Raw genomic sequence first — 25,936 nt, forward strand, 5'->3', positions numbered from 1 at the left:
CTTCTTGCCATAGGCAGATACATTACAAATGACACACACAAACCAAATTGAGCTAACATCTTGTTAATGAATAAAATTGAATCCAATCAGTGCAAGGTGTTAGTAACTGAATCCAAGAAGTACCTAACCTTCCAAACGTGCTTGCTAACGAAAATAATTTGGATAATCTTCCCCATAACACACGTATTGTGCAGCCAACTACATCTGGGCCTACTTGAATTAGTTGTATGAACCCCAATTATTTTTAAGCAAAATAGCAGAAAACCAATTATGTTTGTATGGTTTGTTTTAAAGATTTTTTTTTGTGCTTGTGCTGAAAATGCTCAGCTCAGTGTCAGCCTCGGCAGAGCATCCTTACCACACCAGTGTCAATTTTTCTGTGTCTCACACTAACTTTCTTTTGAGGCCTGTTGGTGGTATTGCCAGTCTGTGCCGTCTTCTAGGCAGTTTATTGTTTTGAGTTTATATCAACTGTGTTCTTGCTTTGGACTTTCGTGGCTTTAGGGAAGAGACATTCATGGAATAGTTCTTTTCCTGGACACTCACTACACCACGTGCGATGAATAGCTGTGACTGCTTTGTTACTGTTAACCTGCAGCAAGAGGTTTTTTTTAATTTATCATTTGGGTTTTTATTATCATTTTATTTTTGGATAAAGTAAGTTCCTTCTAGCAGTTTGAATGGCTCTTAAACATTGGGGTACTTTAACTCTATGCTCAAGTAAAGTGCTTTGGGATGTTTTACTACGTTAAAGGTGCTGTATAAATGCTAGTTGTTGTTGTAGTGTTGGGAAGGGAGAAAATGAATACACAGTTCCATCTCATTTCGTCTGTGTACTATGGCTAATCTGGGCAGGCCAATGGTTACAATCTAAAGTAATAGCAATGCGTAGCTTCCAGAAGGGAACTAACTAAGATAAATGAAATTAAATCTATAAATATTTGAAGCAGATACATGGCAATGGAAGTAGTTTTGGGTTGCCGTAGCAAAGAGCCAGCATAAATACAATGGACTAAATGGCCTCCTGTGCTTTTAACTGTTATGGTTTCTAATCCTTTCTAAAAGGGAAACAGTCCTGTGGGGATGGAGATATAAATCCATTCTGTAGGAGCACTATAACTGGCTTCAGTGGCCCAGTTCAGGTAAAGGGTGAGGGAAATCAACCAGGATTCCCGGTCCAGATCAATAGCCACTGACCCATACTGTGGATATTTACGCTAATGTGTGAATGGTTGATTTATTGACCAATGGGATATCAAATCATAGGAGTATTGATTTTTAATAATAGTTACCTATTTGTTCTGAGTCCCCAAAACTTATTTCTCTCTTGCCCCTCCCTTAACCAGCATCTAAAATTACAACCCAATAAGGTATTGGTAGCTTCTTAGGTGGATCCTGGTTTTACAGAACCATGAGTATGAATCCTACCTTGGAGAAAGGGTTGTATATTGAAGCGTGCAATTCCAGAGCATTTACATTACAAACTTCATGCCCAAGTGGTGACTTGGGCATGAAGTTTACTTGGGCACAAATTTGGTGGTAGGTGGTAGTTCATCAGCATGAATTTCAGGTATAAATTGCTGAAATTCCTGTAAATTTACTCAGAACAATTCAGTATCGGGTTCTATTCCAAAATTAACAAGTTAATTGCAAATAATCTGTGACTTTGTCAGTGAAGATGTATCTCTGAGGTTTGTTTTGATCAGTAGAAAAGTAGAATGTAATAGAATTCTGTAACAGAGGTGCCCAAACTCACTGATGGGGAAGTAGCTCGAGCTGAACTGAATTTCCCATTTGTATTCTGTATCCTGTGTCTTGTCCAAATTTTTCTTAGAATCTATATATACGTTGGAGAACAAGCACATATTGCAAAGAAGTCCTAAGTCGTTTCTTGGTGAATTGTTGTGTTCAGTGGGTGGGTGTCGGTCCTGTGGCGTGGATTATTGTGGCCACCCGTATCATCGAGTATTTCAGGCTCAGCCGTAACATAACCACGTGCAAAGTGAAGAGCCCACAAGGACTCAGGCCAAGACTACCCAATTTTTTTATTTCGCAAAGGACCCTTAAACCTGGCAAAGAAACAAATGTTATCCTGTAATCTGTGCTGATTTAAATCCAAGTCTCAAGAGTTAAAAGGGCGGTGTACTGATCCATTGCACCACCCAGTCTCACTAACAGATTGCCTTTAGTCTTTTGAGGACTTTTTAAATTTAAAAAGTAAACACTTTGTAAAGCTGCAAGTTTCACATTAGGGTGTGCCTGCACAATGAGTTCTGGCAAAATGTAAATCAGACTCTGGGTGAAGCATTTTATACTAAAGCAGTCCACCTTAGGGAAGAAAGGAATTGACTGACATTATCTATTACGCTGAGCTGTAAGCACAACTACGAAACAGTTGTACTGACAATATCTTAAGGTTCAAGGCCACGCCCTGCCTGAGACAAGTGCACATAAGCATGCAAGTCAATTGGATAAATAAACAGGATGATGAGAGCATTTTAGAAAGATGCCAACTTTTCATTAACTGACACACAATTCACAAATAAGTTTTATTGCATTACAAATACTTAAAACATGGGCTTTTAAAAGCCTAGACAAAGAAGCTTCAATTGGGACATGCACTCAGACATAGGGTAAACATTGAGACTAAGGATGCAGTGCTTAGAAGCAGAAGTAAGGACACTGCAGCTAAAGCTTAGGTTTCTAAAAACAGAAGGCTTCAGGGTATTGGACATCTATTAAAATGCAGAATTTCACAATCAGAGGTGGCAAAAATAACTTAAAAATTTGTAAAGCATAATGAGAAAACAGCTGACAAATAGAGCATCAAAATCATTTAATGGAATTTTACAGAATTTGGAAGTGTTTCGATTAAAGGGAAAAATCCAGTGATTTGATCAAAACATACCCAATCTCATTGCTCACACTGTATTCTTACGTTGGAATAAAATAAAAATGTTAGCCCCACTTCATAATTTTTGCTTGCTGAAACACTGCAGGTTAAAGTGACTGAGTTGGGTATGCTGTACAAGCCAGACGGGTTGCACCTCAACAGATCCGGAACTAATATCCTTACAGGGGGGTTTGCTACTGCTGTTGGGGAGGGTTTAAACTAGAGTGGCAGGGGATGGGAACCTGAGCAGGGAGTCAGAAGAGAGTAAAGTTGAGAGCAGCAAGAGAGGGGAGGACCCAGGGGAAATTTACAATACAAATATTTGTTCAAGAACAAGTGAAAGGGAAAAGCGTAGAGCAGCAGAAAGAAAGTGTACTTTAGGCAATACAGATATAGTGAAAACTAGAAGGTGTAAAACAATTAACCCAGCATCAAAGCTGAAGGTCAGGCTAGGGTGTGTGGCCCAACTAAGAGTTCTATATACGAATGCATGGAGTATAAGGAATAAATTAAATGAACTACAGGTACAAATTCAAATTGGAGGGTATGACATGATAGATATTACTGAGACCTGGCTGCAGGATGGTCAGGATTGGGAACTAAATATACCAGGTTATAAGGTCTACAGGAGAGATAGGGAAAATGGAAGAGGGGGAGGAGAGTAGCCTTAGTGATTCGAGATGAAATCACTTCAATGATAAAGGAGGATATAACGAGGGGTAAGCAGCCAACAGATCCCTTTATGGGATGAATTGAGAAATAGGAAAGGATCTAATACTATAGTGGGAGTTGTGTATAGGAACCTTGGCAGCAGCTCTTAAGTGCGAGATTGTATAAATGCAGAGATTAGACAAGCGTGTAACAAAGGCATAGTGGTCTTAATTGGGGGACTTTAACCTTCACATAGATTGGGAAAAGCAGACTAGCAACTGTCAGAAAGGTAGTGAATTTCTTGTGTGTCCGGGATAGTTTTCTACAGCAGTATGTCCTCGAGGCAACAAGGGGGCAAGCCATACTAGATTTAGTAATGAGTAATGAACTGGATTTAGTTAACATCTATCCAATAGCGATCATAACATGATCGAGTTCAAGGTAGTGTTTGAATTGGAAAAAAGTGAATCAGCTGCTAAGATTATAGACTTAGGTAAGGCCGACTTCAATGGGATGAGACAGAGACTGTCCACAGTAAACTGGGCAAATCTGTTAATGGGTAAAACGAGCCAAGATAGAAGCCCATGGAATCGAGGGAAAAGTAGACTTGGTTAGGAAGTTGGCTGAGCGAAAGGCGACAGAGAGTAGGGATAATGGGTAGGTACTCACGTTGGCAGGATGTGACTAGTGGAGTCCTGCAGTGTTCTGTCTTGGGGCCTCAATTATTCACTATTAATGACTTAGATGAAGGCATAGAAAGTCTCATATCTAAATTTGCTGATGACACAAAGATTGGTGGCATTGTAAGCAGTGTAGATGAAAACATAAAATTACAAAGGGATATTGATTGGGTGAATGGGCAAAACTGTGGCAAATGGAATTCAATGTAGGCAAATGTGAGGTCATCCACTTTGGATCAAAAAAGGATAGAATAGGGTACTTTCTAAATGGTAAAAAGTTTTAAAACAGTGAATGTCCAAAGGGACTTAAGGGTTCAGGTACATAGATCATTGAAGTGTCATGAACAGGTGCAGAAAATAATGAATAAGGCTAATGGAATGCTGGCCTTTATATTTAAAAGGACTAGAGTTCAAGGAGGCAGAAGTTATGCTGCAGCTATACAAAAGCCTGGTTAGACCGCACTTGGAGTATTGTGAGCAGTTCTGGGCACTGCACCTTCGGAAGGACATATTGGCCTTGGAGGGAGTGCAGCGTAGGTTTACTAGAATGATACCCGGACTTCAAGGGTTAAGTTACGGGGAGAGATTACACAAATTGGGGTTGTATTCTCTAGAGTTTAGAAGGTTAAGGGGTGATCTGATCAAAGTTTATAAGATGTTAAGGGGAACAGATTGGGTGGATAGAGAGAAACTTTCCGCTGGTTGGGGATTCTAGGAGTAGGGGGCACAGTCTAAAAATTAGAGCCAGACTTTTCAAGAGTGAGATTAGAAAACATTTCTACACACAGGGTGGTAGAAGTTTGGAACTCTCTTCCGCAAACGGCAATTGATGCTAGTTCAATTGCTAAATTTAAATCTGAGATAGATAGCTTTTTGGCACACAAAGTATTAAGGGATATGGGCCAAAGGCAGGTATATGGAGTTAAATCACAGGTCAGCCATGATCTTATCAAATGGCGGAGCAGGCTCAAGGGGCTGAATGGCCTACTCCTGTTCCTATATTCCTATGCTGAGAGTATGGGAGGTAGAGAGCTGCTCTTCGACCCAACTCTGATGTTGTCACTACTGAGATCATACACTCAAGTTGGCTGGTTCCAATATGCAGCAGGGGTACTGTGCAAGAATGTAAAAGGATCAATCTGTATTTAATGCACTGGAATTTTTTTTTGCACACCCTCAGACTGACTCATATTTGAGCACAATCATCAAGGTGTGTGTTGGGTTTTCCTGATGTTTCCCTTTAACGATTGTGACCGTGATGTAAATATTAGTGTATTGATGCGGTAAACCCAAGTGTTTTCATTCTTGATTTATACAACCACAACGATGCAACTCTAAATTTTGAGGAAGAAATTTTAACAGATTGTTTCCTCTGCAGACAAGTTCTCCTTTGAGTCTACTCAAAAAAAAAAACTACAACCAAAAATGTGTTTATTGTGTGAATTGCTAAGGAGTTTGCAACATCCAAAAGCAAGAATAACTCCCATAGTTTTGTTGCTTTTTTTTTTGTTTGAGACCATGGGTGATGTAGTTAGATTAATACTGTCCATCTCTGTTTAGGTTTCTGCTTTTTAACTCTCAACCAAGTCCAAATTGAATAAATTAATATTCCAATGACTTCTGCCCTGGGATGATCTTATATGTGAGATAAACAGCTGCCCAATTCTCCAAGATCCTGGGTTTCTGTTACAGTATATGACCATTAAAAATGATGTAAGCTAACTTATTTTCACAAATTCTTTTTTCATAAGAATGGAATAATTTACATCTGGCTGTAGGCAAAGCAGTCTTGTGCACATACAGAGGCAGTAATATTCTCCTGTTGGGTGACTTTTCAATGAAAGCTTCAACAAAGTCTGGAACTGTAATTGTATATTCATTGTCCTGGATGGTTCACCAAAAGATAGTCTGCCTGTCTGATAGAAAAACAATAGTAAGTAAACATGTTTGATTAAAAAACTTCAAAATCTATAGAGATTTACCAGGACGATACCAGAACTGAGAAGGCTTTACTTATCAGGAAAGGCTGAACAGGCTGGGGCTCTTTAGAAAAAAGGCTGAGGGCTGTCCTGATAAGGGTCTTTTAAGATAATAATAGGGTAGACATAGAGAAAATGTTTCCACCTGTGGGGTGTCCCAAACTAGAGGAAATAAATATAATATAGTCACTAATAAATCGAATCGGGAATTTAGGAGAAACTTCTTTACCCAGAGTGGTAAGAATGTGGAACGCACCACCGCAAGCAGTAGTTGAGGCAAATAGCATAAGTACATTTAAGGGGAAGCTAAATAAGCACACGAGGGAGCAAGGAATAGACGGGTATGCTGATAAGGTTAGATGAAATAGGGTGGGAGGAGGCTCATGTGGAGCATAAACACCCATATGGACAAGTTGGGCTGAATGGCCTGTTTCTGGGCTATAGACCCCATGTAAGATTTCATCCCATTTGTCTGGGCTGTGCTTGAACCAGGACCTCAGCAGTGCAAGAATAGAGTGCATTTAGCCTGTGGCATCACCCCCTCCACAAACCAAATTCACTGTGCCATGATAGTTGAGTCGGAAAGGTACAGACTAACACTATCATCTGTCAAGGCCTTAAATGACTAATGAGGGAGGATATTACTTTGCAGGGGGCAAACTTAAGCTTTGCTTTCATCCAGCATGCCTTTTTGTATACCTGTAATGCTTCCCCCATCCAAAATAATATAGCAGAAGTGCCTGGACTTGAGTACATAAGGTAGGCTGACACTCAGTACTGTGCTGAAGGAGTGATGTTTTGTTAAAAGATGCCATCCTCCAATAAGATGTATGCCTCTTTCTGTGGTTCATTTGTATGTTAAAGAAAAGGAGTGAGATCTCCTGTGTTTGCCCATATAACAACCACTATACTTTGAAATACAATGAATTCATTCAATCATTAAAGTACTTTAAAGGATTTTTAAAAGTTATGGTGTTGTGCCATATTTTTTGTGCTGAGAAGGTGAGTGGCCTCTTCCTTGAACTACTCCAGTCTTTCTGCTGATGGTACTCCCAGGACAGTATTAGGCAATTCCAAGATTTTGACCCAGTGATAAGTTGCTATATAAGTGCAAGTCTTCTACAGTGTCCAAGAAGCTTCGTGTTAAAAGTAATTACAAAGTGAAATGAACTTTGCAGCATGCAGTTATGGAAGAAAATGATAGTCCTCTTGTGGGACAGATTCTATCTTATCAAATAAACTTTGAATTTTATCTCTCATGTATTTAATATATTCATGTTCACTTTAATTTGATGCACAGAGCATTCGTTATCCACCATGAACAAAAAAAACTGCTGTCACAGTGGAAGATGAGACCAGTTACAATCACACAACTGTTAATATATTTTTTAATTAGGTCATCGAGCCAGTGTGGTGCTGAAATGCCCTGTGGGGGAGCTTCCTCGGTCACTGTAAGGGGCAGAGCTTCCATCCACCTCTCCCTCGCAAGGGCTGAGGCAGGACCACCCCCACCCCCCAAGCCAGGAATTCCTGCTCCAGTTGGAACCTGGTGTATGTGTGGCAGCCAGTTCACAATGAATAGAGGCATATTGACCCTCAAGGCTGTATGTAGGCAAGCAACCTGCACCACTGAAGACATTTTTAAAATGTAAATGTAGCCAGATGGCTGCTTGCACATGGAGCTGTTTGTTGAGGTTGGGGCACGGCACCTCTTCCCTTCTCTTTCTCCTACTCTTTCTTTTCCCCCCCCCCCCCCCCCGACCTTTATAAAGGGTGGACTACCTCACGAGTTTATATTGGCACAGCGCAGGTGGGGGCCAGTGTGCGCAATGTGGCACTTGCACCTTCTTGCCTCATGCTAATGCGGTGCTCTCCTTGCAAACTCTGATGTGATCAGCAGAGGGCCCTGTCAGGCAAGATCCTGGCATAATCACTGGGATTATGACCCAAGTAATTTCTGGGCCTATGTATATTTTTGCAATTTGTTTTACGAGCCACAGAACAAAATCCTCCTCGTGCAGCTTTCATCTTGGGGCTTAGCATTGGGGTTATGTACGTATTCCTTTGAATATGTAGTGAACTGGAGAGACCCCAAGGAAACATTCTGACCTTACAGGCTGATTGCAGAACTACACTGAGCCACACTCCATTCTTTGGTATAGTTAATAGTAGACTTCAGATCAATTCTAGTGCATAATATTCCCTGCTACTAAGGTTATGTTTATCATCCATTTACTGCCTTTGAAACCAGAGATAGTTCTGAAGTTTGTTAGTTATGGTGACAATGCACATCAGGATTTAATGAATGAAGAGTGGTGCAAGTTCCCCATAATCATTAAATGTTGTTTCTAATCCACACGTGTCACATTCATATTTTCAGTGAATTCTCCGTTTTACATTTCTGGATAGCAAGGTGTAGTGGCTTTGTATTCATAGCATAATACGAACTGGATTTTTAAGGAAAAAATACTCAGGATGGGAGCATGGATCCTCATTCAATAACTAGGAAAAGTCAAATGTTGAGGGCCAAGCATTCTGGAATTGGACCAGCTTGACGTTATTCTACAGCTGAATCTGCAAAATGATGGCAGACTGGCTTTGTTCTGCTGTGGTACTGTGCAGGATTAGACTGAAGCAGGTACCAGATTTTGGATGAATAACAGCTATTCTAGTACCACGTGTGTCAACAGGATATGTGACAATCCTCTCTGTTCTAAATCCAGAAGTACACTGATTTAATTTCCCTATGTGGTTTTGATAACACTGTAATGTCCTGATTGCTAGTTTACAACACCTATAATTTCAAAAGTTATAAACACCGTGAGCCTGAAGGCATTACACAGTTCAGCAGCTGAAGAGTGAAAAGTATTTTTGTAAATATTCTGGGTGCACAATGTTGCATTTATCACTGCTTATAAACCGCTGGAATTGATTCAATACTAGTATTCTGCATAATAATACAAGGTACTTATTGAAGTATGGAGTCAGAATTTGCTAAGTACTTGGGTGAAGGGAGCTAACAGCCTGGCTGAGCTCTAATTACTCAGACAAGAATGGTTAAATATTACCAAATTAGTGAACTGCTGATCTATTTTTTAAACGCAGCGAGTTGTTACGAACTGGAATGCACTACCTGAAAGGGTGGTGGAAGCAGATTCAACAGTAACTTTCGAAAGGCAATTGGATGTATACATGAAATGAAAAAAATTTGCGGGGCTATGGGGAAAGGACAGGGGAGTGTAACTAATTAGATAGCTTTCAAAGAGCCGGCACAGGCACGATGGCCTGAATGGCCCCCTGTGCTGTGCAATTCGACCCTCTCTTATAGCAATTGAATTCTTTGTTACTTATAAAGGTTTAATTTGAATTTGCCAATGCAAGTGTTGGCAAGACAGAGCCACTGATTTATTTGAAAAACAAAGGGCCGGATTTTGCTGTGAATGGCGAACCAACAGGGCCTCGTCATTCATTAGATTTACACTTGCCCGTAGACTTTCTATGTGTGTTTGCACAGCAAGTTCCTGAAAATTAGAGATCCATTCAGCATGGTGCCCTCTACAGGGCATCTGGGACCTGTGTGAACAGGGCAAGCAGCTGTGTGGTTAAGGAGATAATCAGTTGAAGCATCGTTAATAACAGCGCAGAACCAGGCAGTGTAAGTTAGAATAGTAAATTCAATGTCAAATCAAGTACAGAAAGCGAAAGAGAAGGTAAGAAAGATTGGATGATGAGACAGTGATAAGAGACAGAAAGAATACTTAATTAAAAAAAAAGTATATTTTTTAATGTCCAACAATAATTCAAATCTGAAGGAATGAGACTCCACACCTGTAAAAGTTAATTTTCAGTGCCAGAGAGGTTGTTTGGCAGTAATTAATATTCACCACGCCATTAGAATGGTACTGCGGCTCAAAATGACTTGACTTAACTTTTATTGGTGAGTTTAATCCGTATCTGAGAAGTACAGGAACTTCACACTGTTCAATATATTTGAACGGGAGCCAGCCAACGAGATGCTGTTTTTGCGCAGCTTTTAGAGGGGTCGGGTATCTCGGCCATCAACTTCCGGATTTCCGCATTTAACTGCGCAAGTGCGGTCGCCGGAAGTTACTGTCCGATTTGCATATGAATAACGGTGAGCACTGTTAGCCTCCCTGTTATTTTTACAGCAAAATCTGGCCCATTAAAGTTAGGTATTTGTGAAACAAGAAGGGTGCGACACGAGAATGGAATCAAAATTAAATGACACATCAAAATGCGATGCACTGCACGAATGAAGCCCTGCTTAGAAGTTGACTTGATTTGTTATTGCTTGAACCTACTCCGAACCCAGCATTTTGAATGCCCTCAGGGCCTTTTTCAAAGGGGTGCTCCTGCACTCCATCAGGGAGCCACAATCAGCAGGTGCCTAGGTCAATCAATCTGGGTACTGTATTGTAGCCCTATCTCCAACCCACCCTCCCCTTCCCTTCCCCATCTGGGAGGTCTGATGCAGCTCGGGGGGATTCCAATCCAAGTCCTAGTGGCTGTGGACCTACAGCAAAAACTCACTATTTGCAGTCTCTCTTAATGAGGTGGAGTAAGAACGGATATGACGCTCGACTCATCGATCGACAGTTCCGACGGGCCACAGCAAAAAATCGCATAGACCTCCTCAGGAGACTAACACGGGACGCAACCAACAGAGTACCCTTTGTCGTCCAGTACTTCCCCGGAGCGGAGAAACTACGCCATGTTCTCCGCAGCCTTCAACATGTCATCAATGAGGACAAACACCTCGCTATGGCCATCCCCACACCTCCACTACTCGCCTTTAAACAGCCACCCAACCTCAAACAGACCATCGTTCGCAGCAAATGACCCAGCTTTCAAGAGAACAGCATCCACCACACCACACAACCCTGCCACGGTAACCTCTGCAAGACGTGCCAGATCATCGACACAGATACCACCATCACACGAGAGGACACCACCCACCAGGTTCATGGTTCATACTCCTGTGACTCGGCCAACGTTGTCTACCTCATACGTTGCAGGAAAGGATGCCCCAGAGCATGGTACATTGGCGAGACCATGCAGACGCTGCGACAACGGATGAACGGACACCGCGCAACAATCGCCAAACAGGAGGGTTCCCTCCCAGTCGGGGAACACTTCAGCAGTCATGGACATTCATCCACCGACCTTCGGGTAAGCGTACTCCAAGGCGGCCTTCGAGACACACGACAACGCAAAATCGTCGAGCAGAAATTGATAGCCAAGTTCCGCACCCATGAGGACGGCCTCAACCGGGATCTTGGGTTCATGTCACGCTACACGTTACCCCACCAGCGAACAAATGTTATCTGTTTTTAATATAACGGGTCAGTTGCTGTCTTTTCTATGTTTCTACCTCTCTATCTCTGTTTTTTTTTGTTTGTTGTTTTTTTTGGTGATTTGTATATTCTGAGACCTGGCAGGTAACACCTGTCTGTCTGCACACTGATTGCCTTGGCAACGGGCAGTTGAAAAAACTGTCTGTACTCACCAAGCATTGTTCTGTGAATTATAAATGCGATTTCATTTCGAGGATTTCATTTTCACATCGTTCACCTGACGAAGGAGGAAGCCTCCGAAGCTTGTGAATTTAAAATAAAATTGCTGGACTATAACTTGGTGTTGTAAAATTGTTTACAAATCTCTTAATGAGGTCACAGAATGACAGGTGTGAGAAATGGAAACAATGCCACACTGGTGCAGTAGGAGGTGCTCTTCTCCAGTTAGGGCTAAGGCACGATGTTGGGGCCGAGCAGACAGAGCTTTAATCTGCACTTGGCTGTCCTATACCTGATTTGGAATACTTGATCCTGATACTGGTTGCCTGAAATGGGAAGAATTCCATTCCCTGGCACGAACACTCCTTACTTTGATAAGCACAAAGATTTTATAAAAGGAGAACATGTCTGATCCTAAAACTCTTTGATTATATGGTATTGACTTTGAGACCAAGGCATTACTTACAGCAAGAACGTTCAACTTCTTAACATACACACAAAGGCATGCTGACTGCCACTTGACCTGGGGTGGCGACTTAGGCTGTCTATGTCAGAGTTCTGCTGAGTAAATAGTGACATTGATTAACTCCCCGGTGATATTTTACTTGTTTCTAGCACTTGGGCCATTGTTTTCCTCAGACAGTGTGTCTGTTCGTAATCAACAGCTTGATTGGCTTCTTTCTGATATGCTGCAGGCTGGTTTTAGAAACACTCAGCCCATTTCCCAAGCAGAAGCCATTTTGAGGGTGGTGCCTTTCTTAAAAGAACCGGGGCAGATCTTTCTCCCCAGTGATGCCAGTTAGCCTGTGTAACCTGGGTGGGGCAGGGAAGGGAAACGGTGAGGAGCCCTTCCACCAGCTCGCCGTCAACCACCACCACTCAATGTTCCCTCTAATTATTTTCGGCCATGTGCGGAATGAATTTGGGTTTGTACACAGATATAAAGGCTGTTTTAAAAAAAAATCACAACTTTAATTTGTTAAATTGTGATTGGTTGCTGTTCTAGGCATATGAAATTTGAGCAAGTTTTGCAGATCAAGAGTGACAGCTGAGGTGTGATGGGCACAGGCACGTGAGGTCTGAAGATTTTGATTGACAGATGAAATGAATGAAGGAACAATAGGTATGGCATTTTACACAAGCGCTTTATCACTTTAATGACATTTGGCAGAAAAAGTTTAGAGAAACATTGTGCTTTATGAAAAAATGACAATTAGACAAATACGCAAAGCTGTTACATATCAATAGATAAATATGCCATCCATAATAACCTGCAATTCATAAACTTACTCGTGCTTGTCAGTTATCCATTCCAATATCACTTGGTGATGGATTGAGAGTGCTCAGTTTTTACCTTGAGTAATGCGCTTTCATTGTTCTTCTTCATCCGTCTCGGTCCCATTCTGCACTGGCTCGTGTTCCTCCTCTGTTTTGGCACATATGCTGGGCTTCTCGTTTTCCCACTTGGCAAAGCCCCTACCCTTTCCTCCTTTTCCTTGGAATTTCGACTTCATTTTTGGAAAGGTGTGTGACCCCGAGTCGCCTGCGGCCCACCCGCTCTCCTGCCACAAGGGCTCGGTCTGTGTGGCCTGGCTAGCCGTCGCTCTCTGTAAACGCACTGAGATCTTTTGAGCTGAACCAGTCATTAGTGTGATTGACCTGCCGTCAATGGCTTGGTTTCCGGTCCTGTGGGGGAAATTAAACATAGCTCCATCTTGAACTGCAAAAGAAGTAAAGAAAATACAGACTGAAATTATTAAGAGGGACTCACCAAAGTCAACCTGGCAACATGATGATTGAGAAGAGACATATCTTTAAAATATCAAGAGGCATGAAATAAACTAAATGTGTGGGAGCTATTTAGCTTAAACTGTGAGCTTAATGTGGAGATGCCGGTGATGGACTGGGGTTGACAATTGTAAACAATTTTACAACACCAAGTTATAGTCCAGCAATTTTATTTTAAATTCACAAGCTTTCGGAGGCTACCTCCTTCGGAAGGAGGTAGCCTCCGAAAGCTTGTGAATTTAAAATAAAATTGCTGGACTATAACTTGGTGTTGTAAAATTGTTTACAATTGTGAGCTTAATACCAGAGGACAAAAGGTCAAAATAACCATCAAGTGAGGCTTGTGATTAGAAGAATCACTCGGACCCAGACACCCCCACCCCACGCCCCAAACACACACACACACCCCACCCCTCAAACACCCCCACCTCCCAACACCATCCCCCCACCTCCCAACGCAACGCCACCCACCTCCCCCCAAACGCATACACACACAACGTAGTAAATTGCCCCAAGGTGCTTAACAGGAACGTTATCAAAATTGGGGATGAGCAAAAGTCCAGAATTGGAGGAGTGCCATTGATAGGGCCATTTAAATACACTGGCGCTGATTTGTCTCAATCTCCTACCATAACGTCAGTGGGAGATCAGTAGAACCCTCGGAGAAACAACGTATAGGGCCGTTTTCAACTGCTTACACTGTTGTCCCAGTTTCTGCTGCTCTCCCATCACAGTTACAGCGGGAGATTGGGAGACCCCCGCCACCCCCCCCATGGAAATTCAGGGCTATTATATCCTGACAGCAAATAGAAATAAGTTTTTTGATGAGGGATTAGAGAAATTTTGACTTTTGAAAAGTCATATACAGTAGTGTCAACCTGGCTCAGTTGGTAGCACTCGTGCCTCTGAGTCAGAAATTGTGAGTTCAATCCCCACCGTGGACTTCAGCATATAATCCACGCATTTCAATGCATTACTCAGAGCGGGCTGCATTGTCGGAGCTGTTGTCTTTCGGATGAGACATTAAACTGAAGCCCTGTTCAGTGGATGTAAAAGATCCCATGGCACTATTTGAAGTGCAGGGACTTCTGCCAATATCCTGGCCAACATTCCTCTCTCAACCAACAGCAGCAACATCTGGTCAACCATTCAGTTTCTGTTTGTGGGTTCTGACTTGTGCAAATTGGCTGCCACGTTTACCTACACAACAACAGTGACTGTGCTTCAAAGGTAATCCATTGAGGATGTTCCTTCTGACTTTTAAAAAAAGAGCTGTGCAACTAAAAGGCAAACCGTGCAGTAGGTTTCGCCATAGCAGTCGTGAATGGATGGAGAGCCCTGGAAGAACAGCATGTTTTGTTTTGCTACAAGGTGGCTTAGTTGAGATAACAGCAATAACAAGTCAATGAACAAGAAGAAAGTAATGTGATTCACATGGAAAGTGGATTGTGTCGCAGGAACTGTTTGCTGAAAGCTGGGCATGTGGAGGATATGTGATAGCTTTGATAAACCCCCAAAATCATACTCACAATTAATCTACTTATGCAAAAAAAAACCTTTTTGCCCTAATACCATCCAAAAACATAATGAAATGATCTAATTTCCTTGAATTTTAAGATTGCTTCCTGGGATGTATGTTGGAAATTGTCCAATCAAGCTGTTATCCAGTTAGATGACTGTGTAGGAAAGGAATGTTCCATGTAGATTATTCCTCAACAAGACTAAATTGGTGATTAAAGTTAAGCTTATTCCAAAATGCATTAATCCTTCCAGAGTGTTGAACACAGGCTTGAGGGAGAACTCATTTAACATAAAGGTGAAGGAAAGCTATTGGGAAAATGCGGACATAGAGAAGATGGAATTAATATTGAATTTAAAAGGACCATTCTCAGGTCACACTTATGCACCTGCCGCTAACTGCTTCAGCATGGCATTGCTGGAGACCTGGCAGTGGGTCGGCCACACTCCTTCTAGGTCGTATGGCATTCACAGTCCACGTACAGGGGGAGAGGCTGGCTGAGGAGTGGGAAAAGATTTGCTGCAGCAGCTAGGCTCATTGATGTGTGACAGAAGCTACAGGGTAGACATTACTGTTGGTGATATTAGTGGATTAATATATAACACATTCGCGTGACATTCCTTTGTCTGCTATATTAGCAGCACCATTAATATGTTTAAAATAAATACATTAATGCCTCCGATACAATAGTGGACAGAGGAATTTGTCCGGTAATGTCACCAATGGTAATTTGCACCCTCATACACTGAACCAATTAATGCTAACTGCATCATTTAGCAGAGTAAAGCTGTATATTCCACTGAAGAGGGGATGAGTAAGGGAAATGAAACAACTTTCTAAGTACTCCTGAACCAACAACATTCCCAGGATCATATCAGCGGTCCCTACCGTCTCTGCAGGAGAGCGTCGCAGGACTGCTGGGCAGGGAGCCATGGGAGTGTGGAGGCGGTGAAGTGCTCTCCAAGGACGTGCTCTTCCGCAGTTTCCGGCAAGCTAACACTAGCAGGTCTTTGCATTGCTTATGGCAATTCACACCACAATCTGTAGGGCAAGAAGGTAAGAGTTACACAGTGCAGCTTACATTGTCCTCAAAGTAGCCCAGTGTGAGCACGCTCAGTTCTTGGGCCAGAATCACTGAGCTTCCCTAATGCACTGAGAGGTTGGCACAATAGTTATTCCTCTGGTACCTCTAGTCCACTACAACTCCACCACTGTTAAATAATTATAATGAATGGATAGTGCACTGTATACAACTCACCCTTACGGCCAAAGCTTTCTTCATGAACAGCACGAAAATGTTAGTCTGTTGTTTGCAGGTTTACAGTAATTATTGATAAGAGATTGATTGCTATGATTAGTTAACAACTCCATTATCAGCGTATCATGCAACTACTGGGATGGTAGAAGGTGAACTAGATGGACCTTAATCCTTTTCAGTCTAGCAATTCCTACCTGCGCATATTGTGGAGGGAATAAAGGTTACAGTGGAGTGATTGCAAGACAGTACTCTGTGAAATCAAAAACTGCAAAACTATGAGCTCGTTGATAATCTGATCCTCGAAATGACTTTACCAGTTTCAAATCACTGTTAGCTATTTAAAAAAATGCTGTAATATGTATGTGCCATTCTTTCCCCCCCCCCCCCACCATTTTTTCTTCTTAACCCTCCTCTCCTAAAGGTGCAGATCAATGCTGGAGCACCAATCCATAGGGACCCTCAGCTCTCTGGAACTTAACCAACTGGCGATTCTTTACATGCGAGCCTAGATAGTGAATGCTGGGCCAGCTATTTGACCGCTGCAGGTCTCGTCCTGTCCACATCTAACAGTGGGTGTTGCTGGATCGTGGTCAGAGTGGAACCCTGGACTAATATTCCCTTTTCCAATCCTGGGGCACTGAGGACAATTAAACCCCCCTTCCCCCACCACTGCAATATCGCTTTGTTTTAATAAAATGGTTTTAATAAAATGGGGGATGTCTTTCTTTGAGCAGCGGGCGGCCATGTGGACACAGAATGCCTGTGCATTCCTTTTCATCGCTGGGTGCGGACTCTCACATTAAAGGACAAGTCATTGTGGTGGACAAGAGAAAACTGCAGGGAAATTCAGCAACCAGTTTATATCCTGCTGGTGCAGTGCAGCATCAAGATTTCGTCCGACAGCACGGCCTGCTCGTAAGTACAATCGAAGTTTCAAAATAACTTTCTTGAGTAGAATAGAAGAACTGATGGGGAAATCAGACCTCTGCTGTGAAAAAACAGCCTTTTTAAAAGCTGTCCAGAAAGGACGGTGCTGTTCATTCTACGAGGCATTGATAATTACTCAGCTTTGTACAAGTTGAACAATACTCTCCTCATGACATCGTGCACAAGCAACGGGATACAACAAGAAGCAGGTTTTTTTTTTGCAATATGAATAAAGTCAATGGTCTTGATATTAACCCACCCCCAAGAAATGAAGCTAAAAAACGTCAATGAGGTCCTGCCGTTACGTTTGGCAGGACTCTACGTCCCCGGCCTTGCAGAGTTCTTCAGCCGTTTTCGGCTTCACCCGTACCCTCCCCGCCAATATCGGGGTCTACATGTCACATGATGCTCAGCTTAACAACTTTATTGAGATGATACTGCAACTAGCACAGCGTCCATTCATGGACAGGGTGAGTATTGATGGACTGAAGCCTTTTCTTGCCCTTCTTTTCTCATATTCATAAGAGCCTGCTCTGAAGCTCAGGTAAGTGTCAGGTCATGTTGGACCAAAAATGGATAGATCCAAGTATTTTTTAAATGGTGAAATGCTAGGAATAGTGGAGGTCCAAAGAGATTTAGGGGTCCATGTACACAGATCACTAAAATGTAGTGGTCAGGTACAAAAAATAATCAAAAAGGCTAATGGAATGTTAGCCTTTATAACTAGAGGGCTAGAATATAATGGGGAGGAAGTTTTGCTACAACTATACAAAGCCCCAGTTAGACCACACCTTGACTACTGTGTGCAGTTCTGGGCACCGCACCTTAGAAAGGATATATTAGCATTGGAAGGAGTATAGCACATATTCACCAGAATGTTACCAGGGTTCCAAGGGTTAGATTATGAGGAGAGATTACTTAAACCAGGCCTGTATTCCCTGCAATATAGAAGGTTATGGGGTGATTTGATTGAGGTTTTTAGGATTTTGAAAGGAATTGATGTGCTAGATAGAAACTTTCTCCGCTGGTGGGGGAGTCCAGGACAAGGGGACATAACCTTAAAATCAGCTCCAGGCCATTCAGGAGAGAAGTTAGGAAACACTTCTTCATGTAAAGGGTGGTAGAAGTGTGGAACTCTCTCCCACAAAGAGCAGTAGATGCTCAAATAATAATTTTAAATCTGAGATCGATCGAATTTTTGCTAGCCAAGGGTATTAAGGGATATGGAGCCAAGGCGGATAAATGGAGTTAGGATACAGAATGGCCATGATCTCACTGAACGGTAGAACAGACTCAAGGGGCTGAATGGCCTACTCCTACGTTCCTATGAGACACTTGGGGTGAAGCCTGACCCACAGTGGGTATCTCCTGTGTGAGCGTTTGCAGTGAGGGGTTTGCTTTCGCTACTTGCTTTCAAATTGGAATTTTCGAATGGAGAGAAACCAAATGAGTGAGTGACGACATCGCAGGTGCTCTCTGCTGTTTTATTAATCTGATAAATTAAATCACGTGACAACTTAAGAAAGGACCATGTCCCCTTTACCGTTCACAGAAATGAAAGAGTTAAAAATAAAAATGACTGTCGCTGCAGCAATGATTCTGACTTTTCGCTCAATCTCAGCAGACTGTAGATTCTACTGGTCTATAAGGACCCAGATCCCTCAGCTCCATATCCCTAAAACTTTCTTTGCCTATACTATTACAATAGGTACCTTAAAACAAAGAGCAAGTTCTTATTTACCTTTACACTTGTATCCCTGTTTGATTATACCCCAGAGCTGCAAAGAGAACAAAAGAATGTTAGTGATTTGGTAAGGAAGTCGGAAGGAAGGTGAAGTAATGAAAGAGGAAGGAGCAATGGCTGCTGCCGCACAAACAGGATGTAGCTGCTCACAACACCCTTCCTGCCAGATAGAGAAGGGATCATTATTTCAAACCTGTGTCAGTCACCAGCACTGCTCCCAAATTCACTTAGAACAGGGCAAAACAGAACTGAAAAGGGTCAATGGATTTTTTTTTAAAAAATCAATGATAACTCATCTCGGCGAAGTGTCTGCACTGGGCTGGGAGCAGCAGGGGAACATGACTGAGCCACATTTTACATCCCAGCTGCTAATCTGTTTTTTGTACCAAGGTGCAGCTGTTTCCATTACGATGCACCATGAAAACAGTTTGGTTATTGTTTACTCCGCTCTTACAGTGGAGTAAAAATAAAAGCTGTTGCACACTGCAGTGGAGGTTAAAAGCGTCCGGCCTGAATTGCTGGGGAATTTAACGAGCCAGAGCGCCATGGCGACAAATCACCTTTGCCGTGTACAATCAATGCAACGGCTTTGTAATGTGGCTCGATATGAATTGTGCCTTCGTGTCCTTTGACAAACATGGTAACAATGAATAATCTTCAACAAGGACGGCACCCCTTTAAAGCATCGGAGGGGGTTTGAATCCGGGCCCTTATATATAGCCTGCTTCACCTCTTGTCTGCTTGCATCACACACAATACCCACTGCCCAGTGATCTAATGCATCCTGCTTCGGGGACAAGTGGAGAGTAATCAATGAGCAGGATGACTAAGACCGTGGTGTATTCTTTAGGAGACAATGAGTTACAGCGCAGGAAATTTGAATCAACTTTGGGATGCATATTTAATGACCACCACTTCACAGAGTTCCTGATCTTAGTCATACTGATTGAGGGGGGGGGAGGGGGGGGAGGGGGGGAGAAGACATGTCAAGTAAAGACCTGGCATTTCTTGATTGTAAAATCAGAGGAACTGTTACCTTCAGACCACTCTCACAAAATCTACTGGTGACCAGTTCAGAACAGCATTGGTAGAAGCTAGCTTGGTGACAAATAAATAATACTAGGTTTTGGGACATCTATTTAGCTCTTCATTTTTGAATTGAATTCTACAAGATAGATTTTCAAGATGGTGGCTAGGCACTTCTGGAGAAAGATTAGAGATAAGTCAAGTTACACAGTAAGGATTGCTAAAGCGAGCTCTGCCTTTGATATTATTCTCCATGAATGGTAGAAGTCAAATGCCACATTTAGGGAGAGAGCATTTAATATGAAAAATATCTGGACTCATGACGTTCACTATATGACTCAGTGCTTTGATTCTTTGGAATTATGGGACTTTCCTGCTTATGAAGATATTTAATAACATTGCACTCCCACAGTGCTGCCTCTGATTCTCAGCTTTATGTAAGAAGTGTGGAAATCTAATTGATATTTGTCTTTCTTCACTTAGCTTCCTCCTCAAACTGGAGTTGAGCCAGGCCTGGATTACGTCCTAGGCTTAATTCCAGACTGCCTCACGGCAGCAGCGGCCCACTGGGAATGCCCTAGACATAGGTGCATGATCCATGGCCCAGAGAAGAATGTCATGAGGGCGTTCCTCAAATCCAACAGTGTATGAAGGGAGAGGAAGACAGCCTACCTTGTAGGGATTTCCTCGTTCTTGTAGTATCCTACTAGTCACTGAAGTCCAGTGTGGACCCTTCCCTTTGCACACCGGGCCTGGTCACACTGGATATTTAGATTTGGTAGGTCTGTGTTTTGGACCTTCTGGATTTCTCCGCACTTATTCTTACAAAGTACAAAGATTTGTGGTGTTTGTTTAACATTGCAAGTTCCATTCAGGAAGCAAAATAGTCAAAGGAAAACATTTAGGTTCAATCACAAACTAGTAGGCTATTCCCTGGGGGTATTTAGTGCAACACCAGCATTCTCACTGGGAGTACTTACAAATCCTGCACAGTGCTCACAGAAGGTGGGCTTGAGGTATGTCATCTCTTGAAAGTTGTGAATAAAGCCCGGTCCCATTTTGCACTGTAGCTGGGAATTAGCCCTCAGGAAATAGGCCATCATTTCATCTTTACTGATCCGACCATCTCTGTCAAATGTGGGAAAAAAAACTTGTTTATATCACTGTCCAAATGCTACAAAATAAAACATCAATTAAAAAGAAAGCTGTCAACTGTAATAGATAAATCAAAAGCAAAATACCACGGATGCTGGAAATCTGAAATAAAAAACAGAAAATGCTGGAAACACTCAGCAAGTCAGGCAGCATCTGTGGAGAAAGAAACAGAGATAATGTTTCAGGTCGATGACCTTTCGTTAGGCCGTTCTGATGAAAAGTCTTCAACCTGAAACGTTAATTCTGTTTCTTTCTCCACAGATACTGCCTGACTTACAATTCTAATGGGTAAATGTGTTCATTGTAAATGTAACTTTCACCAATATCAGAAGAAAACTCTGTACTCTACCAGAGTGACGTTTCTCATTTCACTACATCATATGGCCTCTCTGAATAACAATACCAATTTAGTCTTAATCAGCAGCAAATTAACAGCAATTTTTGCTGTAGGCCAATTCTATTAGGAACTGTATTGAGACTGTCCAATTAGGAACCTTGCAGCCAACAGGCAGACCATACTTTTAGTTTGATTCAAACCCAAGGCCCAGAGGTCAAAGGCCAGTCCAAAACCCAAGACCTTCTCGATTGCATTGTCCAGTATCACATGACATTTACCCACTAGCCATTGGGGAGTCCAGGTTACTTCTTTAAAAGGATTTAGCAATATTAGCAGTAACAATAAATGACATCACGGATCATTAGGTGTGACTATATAAGGGGGTGATTTTAACAGTACCCACCCAGCAGAAACCGGGGCAGGAGGAGGAGGGGGAGGTGCAGTTAAATGACGCCATCGGGACCCGACTGCAATTTTAACGGGCGGCCCGAGCAGGAAGCAGCAGTGAGTTTCCCGCCAGGCCAACCCAGCGAGGAAGGGAATCGGGGCCCGAAAAGGCTCAAGAAGGTACGTTTAAAAATATTTTTTTGCTGCTCCTCCGGGCCCCACAAGGAAAGCGTAGGCCTTCCCTCCCTCTCCCTCTCCCTCTCCCCGATCACGAGACCCACTCCCGGCAGCCGATCCCACCACTTCCTTCTGTTGGCCGGGTCTCATCCAGCCACAGACGGTCGAGAAATGAACTCGCCAGCATGGCTTCCAACCAGAAACCCGCTGGCAGATAAAATCATTGGTACTTATACCAGATCTTCTACTCGACGACCACTGTCCATTATATTTGATCTTGAGACACATCTTAGTCTGTTAAAGGAACATTCGGAAGTGTGGATTCAATAAATAACAGCGGCACAGCCAGTGGTGGGGGTCATGACCCTCCGCCCCCCCCACCAATCCCTTTGAGGTTGGCAAACACGGCTTTGGAGGACCTCCTCCATTTAGTCCCAGGCACCTCTGTCACCAGTCTTCGGCCTCCAGGCTTGGCCTGCAAGTCTGTGCAGTTCCCGGCTCGGCCTTTGTACTAGATATCTCGACATCCCTCAGTTCTCAGCTCGGTCCCCTTCCATCAAGTTGGCCAAATCTCCCGTTCAACCCCTCGCCCCCACCCCCAATCTAGCCAAACCTAGCTCCCCCACTGCTCGATAACCAGTAAGTCAAGTTTCTGTACTCAGCTGAGGCAGTGGATGTTCACAGACACTTCTTTGAGAAAACAAACAAGGGCTTTTTTTTGTCCATAACAAATGCACTTGTACAATTTGGAGTTCGGGCATGTTGGACACCGAACTGAAAGCTGAGGGGTCACCCATATGATTCCTCATCTCACTCGGGTGTCACAAGATCAGCTGCTTCCCCACAAGTGGGGGAGGGGGGGGGGTGTGAGGGGAGATAAGGTTGGTGATCATCTCAGGATTGGGTACTAAATATTCCTGGATACAAGGAACTCAATTTTAAAATCGAGTCGGAAAGGGGGCGGGGGGGTCAAATTGAGGTCGGGAAACCCATTAGTGCTGGTTTCCCGGACGTCCTTACGATTTTGACATAAGGACATCTTTTATTTTTTTTTTATTTTTTGTTTCCCGTCCGACTGACCAACCTGATTGACAGACTGGTCTCAGTCGGATGGGAGATCAGCCAGGGAGAGGACATCTACAGGTAAGTCTTTGTTTGAATGGATGGAGGGGGGGGGCATGGTTGGGCATAGGTTGGCACAGGGTCGAGGGTCGTGTAGGATGGGATCGGAGGTCAGTCACGGGGGAGGTGTCAGGATCGGGGGTCGTAGCGGGGGTCCATGATCGTTGAGGGGGAGGATCGGGGGTCAGAGGATTGAAGTGGGGGGGAGGATCGTGGTTGGGGGTCCGCAATCGGTGGTCGGGTGTCAGCAATCGTTGGAGGGAAGGTGCAGGTAGGCTTGTTGGGCCTGAGGGAAGCACTCCTGCTCCTCCGGGCGATTGTTGAGGGGGAGGATCGAGAGTCAGGGATCGGAGGATCAGAGTGGGGGGGGGGGGGGGGGAAGGATCGGGGATCAGGGGTCGGAGGATTAAGGAAAATACTGGAGTACTGGAGAGAAAGGATGTCCTGGAGGGGTCAAGGACATAATCTATTTGTGATGTGGAGATGCCGGTGATGGACTGGGGTGGACAAATGTAAGGAATCTTACAACACCAGGTTATAGTCCAACAATTTTATTTTAAAATCACAAGCTTTCGGAGATTATCCCCTTCGTCAGGTGAACGAAGGGGATAATCTCCGAAAGCTTGTGATTTTAAAATAAAATTGTTGGACTATAACCTGGTGTTGTAAGATTCCTTACAATAATCTATTTGGTTAGAGTTAAGAAATAAAAGAGGTGCCATTACACTACTGGGTGTATTCTATAGGCCACCAACTAGTGGGAAGGATATAGAGGAGCAAATTTGCAGGGGAATTACAGTAAGGTGCAAAAGCTATAGAGTGTGATAACTGGGGACTTTAACTAATACAGACTGGGATAACAATAATAATAAGGGGCAAAGAGGGGGGGGATTGTTTGAAATTTGTTCAAGATAACTTTCTTGACCAGTACGTTTCCGGCCCAACGAGGAAGGAGGCATTGCTGGTCTAGGTTCTAGGGAATGAGGAGGGCCAAGTGGAGCAAGTGTCAGTGGGGGAGCATTTAGGGAGCAGCGATCATAGTATCATCGGGTTTAGAATAGCCATGGAAACGGACAGGGACCACAATAAAGTAAAAATACTCAATTGGAGGAGGGCCAATTTGATTGGGATGAGAGCAGATCTGGCCCGGGTAAATTGGAATTAAAGATTGGCAGGCAAAACTGTAATTGAGCAGTGGGCGGCCTTTAAAGAGGAGATGGTTCGGGTACAGTCTAGGCACATTCCCACGAGGCAGAAAGGTAGGGCAACTAAAGCCAGAGCTCCCTGGATGACAAAAGAGATAGTGAGTAAGATGAAATGAAAAAAAGGGGCGTATGACAGATGTCAGGTTGATAACACAAGTGAGAACCAGGCAGAATATAGAAAGTTCAGAGGGGAAGTGAAAAAGGAAATAAGAGGGGCAAAGAGAGAGTATGAGAATAGACTGGCAGCCATGTAAATGGTAAACGGGTAATAAGAGGAGGGGTGGGGCCGTTTAGGGACTAAAAAGGAAATCTATGCATGGAGGCAGAGGGCATGACAGAGGTACTAAATGAGTACTTTGCATCTTTACCAAGGAAGAAGATGCTGCCAGAGTATCAGTAAAGGAAGATATAGTTGAGATACTGGATGGGCTAAAAATTGATAAAGAAGAGGTACTTGAAAGGCTAGCTGTACTTAAAGTAGATAAGTCACCCGGTCCGGATGGGATGCATCCTAGGTTGCTGAGGGAAGTAAGGGTGCAAATTGCGGAGGTACTGGACATAATCTTCCAAACATCCGTAGATACGGGAGTGGTGCCAGAGGACTGGAGAATTGCAAATATTACACCCTTGTTCAAAAAAGGGTGTAAGGATAAACCCAGCAACTACAGGCCAGTCAGTTTAACCTCAATGGTGGGGAAACTTTTAGAAACGATAATCCGGGACAGAATTAACAGTCACTTGGACGAGTGTAGATTGATTAGGGAAAGCCAGCACGGATTTGTTAAAGGCAAATTGTGTTTAGCTAATGATAGAGTTTTTTGATGAAGTAACAGAAAGGGTAGATGAGGGCAATGCAGTTGATGTGGTGTACATGAACTTTCAAAAGGCATTTGATAAAGTGCCGCACGGTAAGCTGATCATCAAGATTGCGATCCATGGAATAAAGGGGGCATTAGCAACACGGATACAGAATTGGCTAAATGACAGGAAACAGAGAGTAGTGGTGAATGGTTGTTTTTCGGACTGGAGGGAGGTGTACAGTGGTGTTCCCCAGGGGTCGGTGCTGGAACCACTGCTTTTCTTGATATATATTAATGACTTGGACTTGGGTGTACAGGCACAATTTCAAAATTTGCAGATGACACAAAACTTGGAAGGGTAGTAAACAGTAAGGTGGATAGTGATAGACTTCAAGAGGATATAGACAGGCTGGTGGAATGGGCGGACACGTGGCAGATGAAATTTAATGCAGAAAAATGCGAAGTGATACATTTCGGTAAGGAGCACGAGGAGAGGCAATATAAACTAGAGGGCACAACTCTAAAAGGGGTACAGGAACAGAGAGATCTGGGGTACATGTGCTCAAATCGTTGAAGGTGGCAGGGCAGGTTGAGAAAGCAGTTAAAAAAGCATACGGGATCCTGGGGTTTATAAATAGAGGTGTAGAGTACAAAAGTATGGAAGTCATGATGAAACACTGGCTCGGCCACAACTGGAGTATTGTGTCCAGTTCTGGGCAGCACACTTTAGGAAAGATGTGAAAGCCTCAGAGAG

At 43.1% G+C, this 25,936-nt stretch overlaps 1 protein-coding gene across 3 annotated transcripts in view; it reads right to left on the reverse strand.

The window, feature by feature from the left end:
• Positions 1 to 2,535: 2,535 nt before the first annotated feature.
• Positions 2,536 to 25,936, reverse strand: part of rasgrp3 (RAS guanyl releasing protein 3 (calcium and DAG-regulated)) — an 84,715-nt gene continuing 61,314 nt past the window's right edge. For 2 of the 3 annotated variants that reach the window (XM_067988675.1, XM_067988673.1), the window contains 5 exons: positions 20,980 to 21,127; positions 18,971 to 19,007; positions 15,933 to 16,085; positions 13,092 to 13,457; positions 2,536 to 6,140 (listed from right to left, as the gene is read on the reverse strand). In XM_067988675.1, the coding sequence (XP_067844776.1) occupies positions 13,108 to 13,457; positions 15,933 to 16,085; positions 18,971 to 19,007; positions 20,980 to 21,127 (688 nt within the window). In that variant the 3' untranslated portion in view covers positions 2,536 to 6,140; positions 13,092 to 13,107. The remainder of the gene's footprint in view (positions 6,141 to 13,091; positions 13,458 to 15,932; positions 16,086 to 18,970; positions 19,008 to 20,979; positions 21,128 to 25,936) is intronic. The other variant, XM_067988674.1, reaches the window with a different exon arrangement.

This window comes from Heptranchias perlo, chromosome 8, assembly GCF_035084215.1.
Source record: "Heptranchias perlo isolate sHepPer1 chromosome 8, sHepPer1.hap1, whole genome shotgun sequence".
Lineage (NCBI taxonomy): Eukaryota > Metazoa > Chordata > Chondrichthyes > Hexanchiformes > Hexanchidae > Heptranchias > Heptranchias perlo.